Source organism: Coptis chinensis, chromosome 9 (assembly GCF_015680905.1).
Source record: "Coptis chinensis isolate HL-2020 chromosome 9, ASM1568090v1, whole genome shotgun sequence".
Taxonomy (NCBI): domain Eukaryota; kingdom Viridiplantae; phylum Streptophyta; class Magnoliopsida; order Ranunculales; family Ranunculaceae; genus Coptis; species Coptis chinensis.
In genome coordinates, this window is record NC_141464.1 from 18535830 (window position 1) to 18553977 (window position 18148).

General features: G+C 39.0%; 2 protein-coding genes across 2 annotated transcripts; one reads left to right on the top strand and one right to left on the bottom strand.

Annotated features, from left to right (window-relative positions):
- Nucleotides 1-6191: 6191 nt before the first annotated feature.
- MAP70-5 (microtubule-associated proteins 70-5) lies at nucleotides 6192-11841 on the bottom strand. Its single transcript, XM_086583406.1, has 11 exons — nucleotides 11241-11841; nucleotides 10063-10148; nucleotides 9541-9606; nucleotides 9269-9439; nucleotides 8723-8893; nucleotides 8462-8617; nucleotides 7813-7959; nucleotides 7489-7560; nucleotides 6792-7400; nucleotides 6563-6714; nucleotides 6192-6433 (listed from the first exon to the last, which is right to left on the bottom strand). The coding sequence occupies exons 1-11, from the start codon at nucleotides 11332-11334 to the stop codon at nucleotides 6424-6426; spliced, it is 1734 nt and encodes a 577-aa protein (XP_086439532.1). The 5' UTR covers nucleotides 11335-11841; the 3' UTR covers nucleotides 6192-6423.
- A 464-nt stretch (nucleotides 11842-12305) lies between these two features.
- Nucleotides 12306-12827, top strand: LOC147475102 (uncharacterized). Its single transcript, XM_086585266.1, has one exon. The coding sequence runs from the start codon at nucleotides 12306-12308 to the stop codon at nucleotides 12825-12827; it is 522 nt and encodes a 173-aa protein (XP_086441392.1).
- The last annotated feature ends 5321 nt before the right edge of the window (nucleotides 12828-18148 follow it).

Below are 18148 nucleotides of genomic sequence, written 5' to 3' on the forward strand. Positions count from 1 at the left end.
GGATAGCGTCTTGCTCCGAGGCGTCGTGCGGCCTCTTCTCCGACCTGCTCCTCGCTCGAGGATTGAAAACCACCGTTTCCAATTCCACAGGCGCATCGATCGAACCCCCCGGTATGGCTCGATCCCCGCCCCGAGGCACCACCTCTAGCGTTAAGCCTCGCCATCGCCATCGCCGCCTCTCTTCTCGCGTTACTAAATCACTCCTTCGCATCTCCATCACCTCTTCCCTGGTATGACCTCGAGCTCGATCTTTTTGCGCCTTCCTTTTTTCCCGGATCGCAGGCCCACCTTTCTCCACAAAGAAATGTGCAACTTCAGGCAACTTCGCTTGTTTTTCTTCATGAGTCAGCTGCGCGAACCTCTCTATCTCCCCACGATCAGTTCGATTCTTCACAGAAAACTCTGCAGTCAAAGCAAAACAAGACCTTGTTAGAACAACTATCACTCGTTAAGTAAAGCAACAACAGAAAAATATTCCTACCCACCGGATATGTTACAAATCCTAGTTTGCAATCTACACCCGCTCGCACAGTAGTTGCCAACTAGCAGCAACGACCTCTTTGTCCAGGCCTCGTTGCTTACACCATCGATCACAGCAGAACGCGTCGTCATTGTTTGCAAGCTAAAGTTCAAATTACCAGATCGCCTTACAACATAGTGTTCAACTATGTCGGACACCCCTATGTCGTATTCCCCACTCGCATTCAACAGGTCAAACACCTTAAACAATCGCCAGGTGTTACCAACGAATTGACAAGGAGACTTCCAACAACGGGCCAAGAAGTCACATACCAGTTTCGAGAACGGTATTTGCATATGCGCTCTCAGCTGGCCCTCACAGATTATTATTCCACCATTCGGCAGGTTGTACTCCTCACTACGAACATTTTCACTCAACCGTGGTTCGTATATCTCCAGGTCGGGGACATTAATCCCGTACGCTGCCCTCAGTTCGGGGAACGAGTTTGCAGCACGACGGTTTACACTCCTAAGGGGCAGATCGCTTGATGACGACATCTCCCCTCGACCTGACGTACTGGCCACGCCACCTTCTGACCTAGATCGGGTATTACCCTCATCTACCCTATCTTCCTCATCCAATTCAACCCCAATGCCAGCACTCATTGCTTCTTCATCCTCATACTCTCCGCAACTCAGTGATATCTCCCTAACCTCCTCCGATCGAGTATCATCAGAATCAGACATTATAACGAGTCTTTTCGATCAATTACCCAACTTACAACCTATAACCTTACAATAACCTACCTACTTAACAAAGCGCACTGGACAGAGAGGAAAGCAAATTGAAAATGGAAAGGTAACAGCAGCAGTAGCACTCACCTGAGGAACCCTAGCTTGCGTTTTGGCGAAGAAGAAAACACGCAGCCTTTTTTTTGAGGTCCCAAATTTGATTTTGTATAAACCGCCCGCTCGGTTACCAAGAAGTTATGATTACAGCTATGCTCTAGCCTTTGCACCATCGTTTCAAAGTAATTGTCTTTTTCAGCATCCCCGTTATAATCTTGGCGACACGTTTCTTCCTCAACCGCTTTCTGATTCTCATCGCGTGCATATTACGATACAACTTCCCTTTCCCGCCAAATCATCATGGTACATGATTCAAAAGTTGCGCCGTCCTTGTCGGATCGTTCACCACAGCTCGCTCATGTTCCACACGTTCTTCCATTTTTTCTCTCAGCAGAGCGTTTCCTGTGGCATAAACACTCTACTGAGAGGGGGCTGTGTAGGAGAGCGATATCCTATCATGCACGCGTGCAACATAAGCGAACTCAGGACATCGACCTCCACGACCGACTTGTGAGCAGCTCCCTCGAGAACACATATGTGCGCAGCATAAGCGAACTCAGTACATCGACATCCAAGACCGATCTGTGAGTAGCTCTTTTCAGGTAGGTGGTACGAACATAGATGTCTCAGTACGAACACATGGCCAAAAACAGAACGCTTCGGATAAGGCCACCACTAGGGGTAATCAATACCAGGATCTCACTTGCACTTCCCACCACCGGGAAATAGGGGTGGCCGCACCAACTCCCAATCATCATATGACTTATAATATAACCAGCCCAACACTCCATCACGATCTCCACCCTACACGTGTGAAAGAAACACACGTGTCCCTCAATTGACATATCATCAAGCCTATAAATACCACATATTTGAACTACGTCGGGCCTGATTCCTCTCTCCCTGGAAAAAGAGAAAATACAAAAGAAAGAGGATACGTAGGTAGCTCGCTCACAAGCGAACTCGGTCCACCCAGAAAATCTCAACCCTCTTCCCTCTCCTATCGCAAACACTAAGGAAAACCAAAACGCTCCTTTACACTCGTGCCAGATGGCACTCAAGACACATTGTATTTAAATAACACCCCAAGAGACAATCATCATGGTAGCATTGAATCGATGTTATAAGTTTATAAAGATAGAGATACGTAAAATTCACTACTCATTTCCAGCAGTTCTATACTTTATAGTCATATGTCATCAAAACACTCAATGACTCAAGTGGGTTTATGGCAATTCTATATATTTCATTTCTCACAAACCAACTCGTTGCACTTATCGCTTACAACACTTTAATTAAATCAAGACATATTAGAGTGAGAAACAAATAAGGGGAGAAAGCCTTGAATTAAGAGCATAAATTAAACCCAATAACCCAAACGCTATTATAGGCAAATATATTAAAGAGAAAATGGAGTTCAACAACTATCAAGAAATATACTCAGGTTTTGAAAGAGGAACCTTTGAAATAAAGGAATACACATATGAATCCAACACATTATCCATGGATGTTTTGTTTATGTTACAGTAAACATTTATTGTAACACCACCTCAAGATCAAAGAAATATTACACAACAATAATAAGACTGCTCTCAATTTTATTAATCATAACTATAACTATAAATCATCATCCTTAATTTCTCACTCACCTTTTCTCATTGGTATTAATGTTCTGGGTATACGATATTTGTGGTACAATTTTTGCATATATTGTTTTTGAAGAAACACATCTTGACATGGCCACATAGAATTGTCTATGACTAAAATTTGGTGTTCTCAAATTAATGTCTCACTGAAGGTCCATTCGATTTACTAATTGTCATGGCATAAGCTAGTCGAATAGGGAATTGTTGCCTTGATATATAGTTTGAAAGGCAACTCCAAATGTGAGGGATCCAAATATATTATTTTTGGGATGAATACCGGATTTCTAGCTTTTTCACTAGCAGTCAATAGTTTGGTTTGAAAGACTTTACTCACACAATGAAACACCATAAGTCGTGTCCATCTTAAAGATATTCATTGACGCGCCTTTGACACGCTTTAGATTGAAAGAAAATGTCATCTTCGAAAAGGGATGATGAACTAATATGTAGATTTTCAACCAATGTAGGGGGAAGACCTTAGTCACCATAACATGAAAAGGGATGGAGAGCGAGAGCGGGAGCGTGAAAGTGTTTAACTTGAAATGCTATGTAATCTAAAGCGCCTTCCAAGCTATGCTATCAATATCGGCCGATTAATCGAATATCGTTTGTAAACCGATAAATTTTTACCGATTGAGTGAGTGATTAATTGGCCGAGATGACCATTTCTCACTAAATCAAAAAAAAAAAAAAATGAAAATATCGGTTCTCCATCCAAAAATTATACGTGAAATTAACAAATCGTTGGATTCTTAAACCGGATTTATAATAAAATGACATAATCAACAAACAAAGCTAAGAGTTTACTTATTTTATCATCCTTAACGAAAGTTAAATAAACAAATTATTGTATTATCCCATTATATGATCTCTTCTCTCCTCTTATTTATTTAAATATTTAATATAATTGTTGGGTTTGATATCTCTGTAGTACTCTAAGATTGAGTTGGTTAAATGTGGTTGGATTGCTAATAACTATTTAGAAATATTTGATATGATTATACTATTATAAATTTTGAAAAGGGCCAAATATATACATTCGGTATATCTGATTAATCGCATATCACCCTCGATCTATTAGCTCCGAAAACCAATTTTAACTCCGAAAACCAATTTTAACTGCCTTAGCTTTCAAGCGCCTCTTATATAATATATAAAATATATTTAGTTATTTTTGTATTGATGATATAAATTTTTTTCTATTAAATGACATATTTACTAAAAAAATTGAAAAAAGGTTCATTAATTCAATAATAATCAAAGCCTAATTTGCCTAATTCAAAATAGTACCACGTGCCAGAAGCAAAATAGTTGCCAAAAAATTTAGTACCACCAGCCAACTTTTTAACTTTAGTTGGGACCAAAAATAAAAAAGTCAGAAGTAGTAATTTACTTGACTTTTCTTCTATCTTCGTCTCCATCTCAAAAAACCAATGACAAAACCAACCAACTGAAAAATCTCAAAGCTTAAAACTTAAAATGAAAACTAAATATACCATAACAGGACTCGAACCCGCAAGCTACCACTGACGGAACATCTGTTTACCAACCGGTACACGCATACAAATTTTAATTTCTTCTCAAAAACACGCAAGAAAAATCAGCACACAACAGCCGTTTGATCTTACTCAAAATGATCTGGGCCATCATTTGTGTGTTATTTTGTCCTTTAGTGAGAAAAAAACCCTACCTTATTAGATAGATTTTTATATTTTCATCAAAATCAATCATTTGTTAACTTAACCGAAGGAAAATCAGTGGTAATTATTATTACTTATGACTCAATAGTATAATAATTAATGAATTATTACTAGTATACAAGCGCTCTATGACCGCTCTCAAAGGGAGAACTTCTCAAGTTAGGCGCTCTACTCCTACTCAAAGATCTGGTGACTAAGGTGCCGACAGTCTGAGTTTTCCACAGTTACAAATCAATTACAGAATAATTGAAACAATAATGCTCAGGATTACAGCCCTGAGCTTTGATGAATGGACTTTAATCATCCATTGACCTACAACTTCAGCATCTCTGCTTCAGGAAATTCCTTTTACACCAAGAAGTTATACTCAAAGCAGTTGAGAAAGTCAAAATGGAGATAAGTTATAAGTTATGGCTCTAGAGTGTAATGCCTTCAATCCCTTCGTGGTTCATAGATACATATTACATTGTCTCTTTTTTTTCGCTATCGTCCTTGCCAGAACATAGTGGGTTGCAAAGATCGAAGACAGGACTGATTACACTATTAAAAGGTACTAGTTCAAGTTGGTAGCTTGGGCTACCACCAATAACAAGGTGTTGACTACTCTGGGCACCATTGTGGCGTAAATGAAATCAACTTATTGAAAAAAAAAATGCTATAGCACTGATTCAATGGCGCTAGGCTTGTAAATGTATGCTCTAAGATGAATTACTCGGCTAGTACTCTAAGATATACCATTTATAGCAAGGGTGGTGCTACGACGCTACGATATGTAGGCTCTAATATAGCACTGATCAACTTATCGAAAAAAAAGCTATAGCACTGATGCTGCCGACATGATCTGGATAATGAAAACGTGGTTGAGTCTTATATCAATTAGATGAACATCACACCAAAACTAAAAGCTACTTCACTACTGGATAAAACAGATAAAAAATAGACCCTAAAAAGTAACGAATTGAAAGAACTGATGGATGGATGGAAAGTAGTAAGATGAACGACTTCAGGAAGTAATAGGTTATTCATAATTACATGGGTGGGTTAGTTGCACCTAGCTTCAAATATACGAATCCAACATATAGCACCGTAAAAAGTTATTCTCCATTCAGTTGAGCACAATTCTTCATCAATCCTTTCACCAAAGTAATCAGAGTCCGGCCTCCTTTCCTTCGGTTATACCATGACAGTAAAATTGAAGTCACTGCAGGTAATTTTATCTTCTGGTCTTCTTGTCATAGAATTTCATTCACCTCAAGAAAACCAACCATTTTAAAACCACAGTAGGACAGAAGTAGTTTATTTCTTCAGAAAAGGCCGTGTCTTCTTGTATTTCCATTTCTTGTTACTGCTCTTAATAGTTAACACATCGAGGTTTTGAGGAGTATCAGCTGGTTATATTAATCGTCCTAGATATAAAAAACACATTTCAGTTGTCAAATGTAGCCAATTCATGATCGCCTAACCAACTATATGAATTAACCCTGGTCATTCACCATGTTTTAGCTGTTAACTTGCAAAATTAAGAAGAAAATAAAGATTAATGAGACGCTCTGCTTTATACAATCTAAGCCATTTTTTAAGATCAATTAACAGTAGATAAAGGACACTAGCATCTCCCGTTCTGTACAAAGTTACATTACCACTTTCACGGAAGGCCATTCTTGCACATGCAGCTAACTCTATATGACTATATGTACATATGGAACTCCCAAGACAAGAATGATGTAGGGAATACATAGTTGATTTCGCTTCTTGCAACATTCCACAAGTCAGGACGCTCTGCGAGTCCAATACAACGTTCAAAAGTGTCATATATTTAGTAGAAAATTGCAATAGGATTTTTTCATGTTCATGGAGAAGAATAGACAACAATAATGGTTTAAACCTTCAAAAAAGAGAGACACTGACCTCTTAGGAAGGTTTGGGATTTTGGTTTTTTGTTTGTTATCCTCCCACTTATTCAATGCCATTTCCTTGTCCCTAGCCGTTGCTTCTTTTTTAACCTTCCTAGACTCTATCTCCATTGCCTTCGTCAGTGCATCCACCTTCCACATCAGCCTCTGTACAAGGAATCAAAGATCATACACCAACACAAATGAATGGATATAAATTGGTTTACTGACTGAGGATTCCTTACCTTGATTTCTTCTTCTTTAGCATCCAAAGTTCCATCTTTCTCCTCACAAAATTGTCTTAAATTAAGGACCTCCCTCTGTAGCCGGTCATACAGAAACCCTGAAACCACGTCCTCCGTGCTGGGATCTACAGGTCCGTTAGTTTGTGCATTTCCATCTGCATCACACTTCGTTTTGGTTTCTAGTGAGAGTGCCACATCACTATCAGTATACATACTCGTATTCAAATAAGAATTTCCCTTCAAGTCTGCATTTTCCTTTCCAGCACTATCAAGCACCTTACTTCTGCAAGCCCATAAATTCTTTTTGGGCATATTTTCTCCGGTAACATGCTTTAGTTTCAAGCTATTGATTCGCTTCAGTTGACCAGCAATACCAGTTATTTCATTCCCGACATTTGGCTGCCGCAAAGGAGAGCCTTTTCTCAAACAAGCTGAACCCCTTGGCTGTGATGTAGATCTCTTTTTTACTACAGGATTATTTAAAAATCCTAACATAGGACTGGACTTCCCATTATCTTCAGAAGGATGAGATGCATTGAGAGTACTAGAGATGGTTGACATGTGCTTTAGGCCATCTTCCAATGTTTTTAGCCTCAACCTAAATTTCTCCTGGAGAACAGGTGAACACCAGACATAAACAAGAGGATCTAATATATGGTTTGTGATGAAAAAAGAAATATCTCGTTGAAATTAAAACCTTTAACTGCGCCTCAGCCTTGACTGTTCTCTCTGACACAGCCAGCTTATCCTTTAACCGCTGCATCTCTGCCTACAAATGCAAAAAATACAATTAGTTCATATGATACTCGACCCAGAGCACTTCTCATTGTCATTGGCTTCAAAAAACAAAGTACTGTTGTCAGGGTTCATATGATCATTATGTAACTGCAAAAAGATTGCAAAACAGAATACTCTAAACGTGAGACACAGTAGAAGCTTCAAATCAATCCACTTGAGATTAGATATAGAAAATTATATAAACAAAAGTTGATTTCCAAAGTTTCCAATGGAAGAGACTTACCTGCAAGAACCGTCTCTCCTCAAGCCACTGCTTAACAGGCATGACTTTATCATTATCATCTTTCCATTCGTTAGCAACCACTGTTGCAACTCGATTTGCCGAAACTTTAGCTCTAGCTAGATCTCTCTCCAAAATCTTCTTCTCCTCCTAGGAAAGTGACCAACAATAGTTTATTAGTAGAGATGTGACCCACAACAAAATGATAAAAAGACTGACTTTTACAGTTAGGAACAGACTGACTGCAGTTCAAAGATACAAGATGTTTGTACACTATGTAACAAAGAGATGACGGTTTCTTATTAAACTTATATCCGGATATGTGGTAATGATTCAGAACGATAACTAGGGATGACTAAAGAAAGAGGTTAAAAAAAAAGGTTTCTTTCATGTAGACAAAGACCGCGTATGTTGTAACAATCCTATCAAAAGATGCGTCTGTGGAGATTCAAGACGAGAACCAAAGTGGATTATTGACAAGATTAACATGAATGAACTAGGAGTCTAAGAACTAAGAACCATTCAATACCAAATCAACATTTCGGAAGTGCCATATTGTACTGAAGTTTCTAGAGATAAAGGTAGCCCTCCACTAAATGTTGTAACTGATATAACCAAGTTCACCGCACCATAAAACAGGTAGAAATCTTACAATTAGCTCAGAAATCTGACGCTGACAATCCCATACAGCATTGGCAGCTGTCCCACCGGCTAGTATGGATTCCTCGAGTTCCCAAATGGTACGGCTAAGTTTCTCAACCTCAGAAACCTTTTGACGGTTAGTTTTATCAAGGATTCTATTCTCTTCCTGTATCAATGTTGAAAACGGAGGTGAAAGTCTTGAGGGAATGTTTTTAACTTCAAAATAAATCAAATACGGGAAAAGAAGAAAAAAAAGTCGTACAAACCATACCTGACAGATCTCAACCTGTCTTTTCAACTCCATGTTATGGTTTTGAACCTCCTCAACTATTAAAACCCGTTCCAGAGCACTTCTCAGAATCTTTTCTGCTTCAATGAGAGCAGACTCTTTTGACTTAGATAAACGTTCCAAGGCTTTTCTATCCTCGTGCAGTAATGCAATCTGAAAAAAAAGGAATGAAAATCATAAAGCTTTCTTTGAAACTAACTTGCATAAGTTGAGATTTATTTGGGGAGGTTTATGCTGAATTTTACTTCCAGAAGTTGGAGTCCTCCTCCAATTCTAAATCTCAACTTTATGAGGTCAAACTAAACATGTTTACAGATCACAAAAATTAAATATCTAGTAGTTGAAGATGATGTTAAAGGTTTCTAATAGAACTCCTGGTTCTTCAGATTTTATGCAAGAATCGAAGACAACTACTGGAAGTTGGGAATTGCCGTTTCAAACACACCCTATGAATAACATTTGGAACCAGAAATAATTACTAGCCATGTCTAGGTTGGTTCTGCAAGGGTCAGTAATAATCACTATTACCTCATTTTTATAGATTTTGATCTCCGCCTCAAGAGGTGCTATAAGAGCCTCGACAGGAACAAAACCCTCATTCTTTTGATTAGCATGCACCCTTCGGAGAGTTGCTTCAGCTGCAAATTGTGCCGCCAATGCCTCTTTCTTCTCATTTTTGAGTTTCTTGATTTCAAGATTCTGTAATCAATTTAACATGATCCACCAAACTGAGTATATCAGAACACCAAGCATAGTGACAAAGACCTAGAGTGGAGATATATACTAAGACAATATAGCACCTTGTTTTCAAGGAGAATTTCATCAGCTCTAAGTTTGTCATCCAATTTTCTCAGTTCATTGCTGAGCTGGACCCAGAAAAACCAAAAATTAGTTCCATAAATATGCAAAGGATGGGACAGCAAATTCTAAGACGTGATTACCAAACTCTTATTGGAAAACTGTACTGAAATCTAACATCATCTAATTATTTATCATAATTCCAAGTATATGTTCAAAGTATATCCAGATACTTTTCTAATACCGAATAGATCAGATGCTGTAAATAATTTTTTTGTCTAAAAGCATAATACTGTGAAACATAATAGCTCTTCTGAAAATTAAACTAAAAGCATATGTTGAGGTGCCTTACAAGATAACTATACCTGTGTATATAGTGAGTATCTATTGAACTATTTTAACGCCACTCCACGTCTATGGAGAATTCAGTTGTCTTTTTTTTTCTATTGATGGGTGAAATTCAGCTAGAAATAATCTTCTGAACGATGATAAGATACGTGTGAGAAAGCATATAATGTAAGTACCTCTTCTACTGCCTTGTCTTTCAGTGCTTCAGTCAGTCTCAAAGCCTTAATTTCTCCATGGACATCTCCAAGCTCCCGATCCTTTTCTATAATAAAATAATAAAACAAAATTATAAACTTATTGTGAACTTCATTGGGATACCAACTTCATTTTGATACTTTCACTGCAGTGGATGAGAAAAATCTTATATACTTGTAGCTTTTCTTATGATAATTAGCAAAACACAAATATACGTGGCAGAGAGGACTAAAGATTCTTCACTGATGTATAAGAGGTTTTGTTTTGTGTTGTTTTAACAACTTTCCACTATCCTATTCTAAACAACCTCATGTTCTAGGGTCCATTTTGTTATTAACAAAAACAAAAAAATGTTCTAGCTAGTATCATTTTGTTAGCAACTCATGGAATTTCCATAATATTCTGCATAGTATTCTTGTTGAGATTATTCCACCACCCCAATTTCTAAGTGTGTCCCACCTATGTTCTCTCTCCGAGCCTCCTCTCATATTCTCATATAATTTGCCTCTACATAAGCATAAGTTCAAACAGAGAAATTGGCATTTGACAGTTATTGTTTTATCATTTCAACTACTAAGGATTGAGTATTTGCGTGTACACGGTGAAATGGTTTATGACTCTCATTCTCACTGTAAAAAACACTAACATGCAGAAAAACATAAATCAAAGAAGGGCTACCCATACAATTCTGTCAGCAACAAGAACAACCGTGTACAAGAAGTTTAGATGGTAAAACAATTAGAAGCTAATAATGAAACTCAAGATTTTCTGATTTCAAAGAGGCTTGAGAACATTAAGAAATTTGGTACACTAACACAAAAAACAGAGTTCAACAACTTCACAAACCATGTAACATCTAGAACAGAAAACTAGTACAACCAAATAATTCAACTAGACACTTTTTTTACAACTCTCCATACTAACCTCCTACTTTTCTTTTGATCAATTACCACAGTAACTTTTTTCGAAGTTGCAACTCTTAAACAAATATATTTGGACGTTCTTTGAGAGTATCACAACTACTAGAGTTGCTGCAATGTTTTAACCATCTTACTCGGCAGAAACACCAGAACACACACACACACGAAACTAAATATATTACACATTATTGCACATGTGAAAACTTGTAAAGTGGTAAAAAAGGAAGAAAGAAGGAAACCTTTAAGCCGGTTGTGCAAGCGGTTGAGCTCGATAACAACAGGGTCTGCCGAATGAACAAAAAACGGGTCATCTAATTCCTGTAAACTTCCCATGCCTGTTGTTGTTGGACAACTGGGAGTGTTGCACTTGAAGCTTAAATAAATGTACAAGGCAAGCACAAAATTTATATGTGTGTGACTGGAAGGAGTCCATGCTTTAAAGGAATGAATTATTATTATTATTATTATTTTAGAGAGAGCTGAAAACAAGGAGGGGTGAGGATAATACTCAGTGAAAACGAACTTTTAAAGCCGGCGAAGCCGGCACTCATTTTGATAGTAACCGTTACATTTTTTTTTTCTTGGTTTTCAAATCTTCCTCTTTTTGTTTTGTTTTCGCTATAACTCCAAATCCAAACTACTACTACATTGATCCTCGTGGCACCTAATTCAAATGGTGCTTGACAAATGTTGAATGCTTCTCCAAGACTCCTTCATTTCTGACATCATCTTGCCTAAAAAACAAAACTGGCTGGTGGTCTAGTGAACCTGTGGTGGCTGTTTCTTTATTCAGGCATACATCATAGTATCATACCTTTGTTGCACCTGCAGGTGAGCCAGAGTGTGCAACAACTCTAGAGAGTCTGCATACAACAACCTAGGGGTGGGCAACGGGCCGGGCTAAACATTTAAAGCCCTTTTAGATATTAAGGTCCGGCGCCCGGCCCTAAAGTCAATATAGGGCCAGGTCATAAGTCTAAATCTCAAGCCATAAGCTATGACCCTATTTTAAGCCTTCTTTAGGGCCGGGCTTTAGAGTCGGGCCTATATATTTCCTTCTTTTTACTGTATCCGTTTTAAAACTCATTTATATTACAAAAAATTTACAAAGATCTATAAACTCAAAGTCTCACTACTTTGAAATTGGAAAAATAACCAATCTAATAATAATCTCTGATATTTAAAATGCACATCCACGATCTAATGAACTAATCTTGAAGTACATAGAGACTCCTATTTGTATTTCAAAATTACAATTAAAATGTAAAAGACACATTTTGGAAAGAGCTTTCACTTATATCAATATGTTCTTTTTTGAACATATTGATACCAGTAGACAAACATTTTTGAAAGCGATTAAATATGGATTAAAATTTTTTGGAGATGCAACTTGGTTAAATATCAATACTCACAAGACGTCTTTACTAGCTGGAGACCTTAGTCAGCAGGATGCAATAGCTTTAGCGGAGATTATGGGAATAGAATTGGTTAAACCGCCAGTGAGATATCTTGGGCTACCACTCACCTCTGCAAGGTTGGGGATTAGAGAATGTCAGCCATTAATAGAGAAGGTTACTAGCAAGATTTCAAATTGGAAGTCAAAGTTGTTGTCTCATGCAGGAAGACTACAAGTTATAAACTCTGTTCTTATTGCTTTCCATACATATTGGTCCAGAACTTTCATTCTTCCTTCTATGGTTCTTGAACAAGTGCAACAGATATGTGCAAAATTTTTGTGGACTGGTTCTACAGAGAAGAAAGGCATCACCAAGCTAGCTGGAGTACTATTTGTCTGTCTAAGGAGGAAGGGGGTTTGGGAGTCATGAACCTACAAAGGTGGAACACTGGAGCCTACTGTGGGTTGATTTTTAAGGTGGTCACAAGAGAAGAAATTGTTTGGGTAGACTGGACATGGCAGCAACACATCAAAGAAAAGTTTTTCTGGTCCATGAGTATCCCAAAAGACTGCTCATGGTCGTGGAGAAACATTTTGGATACTAGGAATGAAGCCAAAAGATTTATCAGATATGAAATTGCTAATGGTGAAGACACTCTCTTATGACATGATATTTGGTGTTCAAGATCTCTGTTGATCGAAGATGCAGAGGTGAGAGAAGCTTGGGATTTTCAACTGAATGCTATAGTAAATATCCTTATTTCCGATGGCGCATGGAACTCAGAAGTTCAAAATTTGCAGGCGGCAAGATTGAAGAAGGAGATCAACGAAGTGCAAATCAATTCGCACCTAGACAAAGACTTCATTGTATGGACTCCTCATCAAAGTGGTAAGCTTACTTCCAAGAGTGCATACGAAGCTTTGACCAGAGTACGAGAGAAGAAAACTTGGTGCAGTATGGTATGGAGAAAATGGGTTTTGCCACGCCACTCTTTTTCCACATGGCAGTTATTTTCTAATAGCATACCTACACAGGACATGTTAGTGCATAAGAAGATTCTCAACCCGGTTCGATTGTCCGTATGCGTGAAATGCGAGGGAGTACTCAACACATTTATTCTTTGAGTGTCAGTATTCAAGGAATTTCTTTGGAAGAGTGAAACAGTTAATAGGAATTTGCACTGATGACTCCAATGCGAATAAGGAATGGCTTTCGATAATTCGACAGTGTAAAAATGTAGAGGTGGGGGAAATCTATAAGGTGTTCATATGTGCTTCGGTGGATTATATATGGAAAGAACGTAATGCAAGACGCTTTCGACACAATGGAAAACCTCCTGAGATAGTGTTTAACAAGATGGTAAGGGATTTGAGAAACTATCTACAAGTGCTAAGACCGGAAATCAGAGATAGTGAAAGTGGAAGAGGGTTGTTTCTCAGAATCGGTATTATCAGTGATTTCAAGCAACAGATGTACACAAAATGCTCTTGGATTCCTCCGATGGGTACGAGAATGAAAGCAAACACAGATGGTGCCTTAGATAATTATGGGCAAGGTCATGGAGGAGTGCTAAGAAATTATGAAGGCAAGGTTATGGCTGCATTTAGTGGAAGTGGTGGTATGGTGTCAGTTATATTCCAAGAACTGAAAGCTATAGAGGTCTGTCTTGGTCGATGTCTGGTAGAAGGCTACCTAGAGGTAGAAGTAGAAGTTGATTCACTAAGAGCCATCAATGCGATCAACAAAATTGAGGAACCTCCATGGTATTGTCGAGATGTAATGGTGGCTAATGAAAGAAAGAAGGAAGGCTTCAGTTTCATATCTTTTTCACATGCTTTTCGAGAAGTGAATAGGGTAGCTGATTATTTTGCTAGTTTACATAGAAATGTTGAAAATGTTGAATTTTCTAATGTACACTTTGCTCATCCTCTGGATTTTGTTGTGCAGAACATTGTAAATGAGGATGAGAGTGGAACTATATATGTAAGGAAAAATTAAATTAATACAGGTGGGGGTCTGCCGAACCCTAGCTTATTTGGAAAAAAAATATGTTCTTTTTTGTGCTCAAACCTAACCAAAATTAAATTTAATATTGAAAAGCACAAATACAAATAAGAGTTTGGAATGACATCAACCTATTTTTCATTAGGCTAGTGCGTAGTGCTAATTATTCTTTTTGGCAGCTAGCTTAGATGAGGAGCTGTGAGTTGTGAGATAGAAACAATTAGGTTTACAAGTTTTTATGATATAAGAACAACTTATTAGAAGTAACCATACGGTAAGTGATAAATTACAAAGGGCAATGTTATTTTAATAATTGGAAATATTTAACAAGGAGTTTGACATTTATGGTATGTGCATTTATAGTGAAACTATAATTAGGGCTTGGTGAGGGTTTTGTTAGGATCGGGCTAATAAGGGCTGAAATAGAGTCGGGTCTATGTTTCAGAACCTTAACCCTGCCCTACCTTAGAAGGCATTATGATCCGCCCGGTTAGGAAAGGCATTAGGGTCCGCCCGGTTAGGGTCGTTAGGCTCAAATTTCCACCCCTACATCAACCCATTGCCTAATTGCCTATATAGTATATACACATCACCAACCACTGTCTATGGATGTCAAACGGGCTGGGTCAGGGTAGACCGGCTCGCACAAAGTCATGTTCTAAGGGCCGGGCCAAATTTTAAATCCAATCCCTTTCCCGGGTCAGGTTATTGACACTTATTATTATTATTTTATCAATAATAAGGTTATTGACATTGTTAAGGCAGTCTGTAGGTAAGCGCACTCACTCCTAGTAGTACTACAGTGGATTTCTTTACCTACAAATAATATATATATATAAAAAAGGGTAATACAATTGGATGTTACCGTAATCTTAATGGCAAAAAACGTAAAACATAACACAAACACTCTTGTTTAGTCGATTAGAGTAATTTAATGCTTAAGTAATCTTGTTTACCAGAAAAAATGCTCAAGTAGTCTTCATCAAGAGAGGGTCACAATCAACATTCAACAACATAGGAATCCTGAAGAGTGTAGGTAGTTTGAAGGAACAAACAAAACGTGTCTACGTCTTTGCTTGGAAAAGTTGGAAGTATATATTGGCTGATAATAAGAAAGGGGAAAGTGACTGTCATCTATAATATACGATTTCAATGTATCTCTACTCTCTTGGACTGCTGATAACGTTAGCGAATTGGGACTCTTAAGACTTGGTGACGCGACAAGTGGAAGGTTCCAGACTTCCAGCACATCACCAACACCCTCCAGAGACAGTCCTCACGAAAATCTTCAAAACCATCAGTATCCTTAAATCTCAAAGTTATTAATAATGCATTTCCAACTAGCAAAAGTTTTGAAAGTGATATACAAATTTATCTTATGCAATCTATGAGTCCAATGAAATGGTTGTTGTAACACTCTTTCTCTCCTCTCTGTTTTTTCTCTCTTTTCTTTCTCCTCTCTCAGTCTTGCCTCCTCCCTCCTTTTTTTCATTTTTTTTCTCCTCTTTCTCTTTATACCCCCGTCACCTTTCCTTAGCTGTCCACATGTCCCTCTATCCTTCGGTCTCCATCATTCCACGTGGATACTCAAGGTCTAGGAATTTAGGTATCCGCAGACCTGATATTGTACTCCCTACCTCCCTTTAGTGCCTTGCCCCCCAGGTGTCTTCCGTTCCCTGCGTGCGCATTCCCAGTTGGGTGGTGTAGGTATCCGTGGTCAATATTCAATACTCCTCTACTCCCTTTATTGTCTTGCTCCAGTGTCAATCCGCCGTTGACCAGTCTGCTTCATAGATTGGGCCGCTATAAATGCCCCCTCTCGAGTCCGCGAACCTGTTGATGTTCGTGGGGTCATGAATGCACCTCTCTCCTTCTTTTCCCCTTCTTATCTCCTACATTACTTGCGACACTCATTTGCGTGTACTAAGCATGCATTGTTTGTGCCTCCTCATTTCCTGCTCCCCACATGTCCTGCTTTCCCTAATTCAATTAATGGCTCCTCAGTTTCTGCCATGAGGCTTTTACTATTTTGCCCTCCTCCATCTTCAAATCCCGCTCGATTCCCCTTCCTTTCATAGTCACTCCCAACTATTTCCTCTCTCTTGCTTCCAGCACCCTTTTTACTTGCTCCATCTGCCCTTTCTTTGCTTCCCTCATTGCTATCATCCTTTTTCGCTTTTGATCACCCTTTTCTTCCTCCTTGTGACTGCTTAGACGCTTCTTCCGTCAATCGGATTCACGCTTCAGGTTGGTTTTTCTTTTCTTTTATCTTGTCTCTCTTTCCCTTTTTTGGTTTCTATTGTTTTTGTGTGTTCATTGAAACAATTCGTCTTTTTTCCCTCTCTTATGATGTCGGACTCCCAGTCAGAGGATTCAACCTCTTCACAGTCTGACACGGTGGCATCCCCTCCTCTGGCGGACTCCACCGCAGCCCCCTCTACATCTGGGCGGCCATCTAAACTTCTGCCACCCCTCCACGATTTCACCGACCTAATTTAGAGGCGATTAGGACTACTTATGGGATTCCAGATGACGTCTTTATAGAGCATGTGCCTAATGTAAATCATTTTCCCCATCTAGTTCCTCGCAGGCGGGGATGTCTAGTAGCCACGGTAGGTCAAATCATATTCGGCATACGGTTCCCACTGTCATTGCTCGATGTCGAAGTGTGCAATCACTTCAATATTCCCTCTTGCCAAGGTATAGGTAACTTCTAGCGTATTATGTATGCCGCGAGCCATTACAACAAAAACCATGAGCCCAAGATAATCCTCCGTGATATAATTTCTCACTATTTCATAAAGAAGAGCACTAAGGACGTCAGCGTGGGATATCATTCTTTCTGTGTCCGTCCCGGTAAACAGTCTTTTATCCTTCGGATCACCACCTCGAACAAGACCTGGCACCACTATCCCTTGTATGTTTCAGGGAATTTCCTGTCTGCGGATATCCCTCCCGAAGTGACTCTTAATCACCTCACTTTTCTGACCAGCGGTGAGTGCCTTTACATATTTTTATTCTTATGTGCAATATATGCTGCTAAGTGATCCTTTACCCTATCTCTACACAGGTTGGAGGACTGATTCTAAATATCACATCTACGCAGGTATCACTTCCACAGTCTTTCAGCAACTCCGCAATTTTGGTCCAGCTCAAACTGAAGTCCTCGACATTGGTCTCTAGGAACTCCCCTGCTAACCGACCCTGCACTGCACACTCTGGGCAAGTATTCTGCTCCATTCTATCGCCTACCGCCCATTAAAGAAAAAAAGCCTCGGCCCTCACCCGCTCTACAATCAAGGCCCCAACCTACAAAGGGAAAGTCACACCGCCGCGACTTTACTAGAAAAACTTCCAAATCCCAGGCCCGAGCCCAGGCTCTGGCAACGATAGTTCGTAAAGCTACCGCTGACCTTCCCTCTCAGTCCTGTAGAGGTGCTAACCCTTCCTTTCGCTCCATCTCTGCTTGGGAAGATCAGTATATCTCCCTCGAAACTCTTTCCGCAGATTCTACACCGCCACTGATAAGAGCCCAAAACTGTAGTTTTAACCCCTTTAACAATATCGCTTTTGACTAATTATGTGATTAATAAGTAAGAATTAGTATTGCTATCATGTTCTTATGTATTTCAGGCATTGGAGTCGAATATGTGCAGAAATGCGCTCCTTTTGCGAGATAAAGGAGCAAGGGTTGGTTGCTAAGAAGTTCTATGATAAAATGCCAAGATTTAAGCCGAAAAAGCCTT

Excerpts from the sequence above, each read along its gene's own strand:
- MAP70-5 (XM_086583406.1), bottom strand. The coding sequence starts at position 11,334 with ATGGGAAGTTTACAGGAATTAGATGACCCGTTTTTTGTTCATTCGGCA. Across the intron at positions 8,618-8,722 it reads GACAGGTTGAGATCTGTCAG|GAAGAGAATAGAATCCTTGA; the intron begins GTATGGTTTGTA and ends ACATTGATACAG. Across the intron at positions 6,715-6,791 it reads CTAAAGAAGAAGAAATCAAG|AGGCTGATGTGGAAGGTGGA; the intron begins GTAAGGAATCCT and ends TTCCTTGTACAG.
- LOC147475102 (XM_086585266.1), top strand. The coding sequence starts at position 12,306 with ATGTTCTTTTTTGAACATATTGATACCAGTAGACAAACATTTTTGAAA.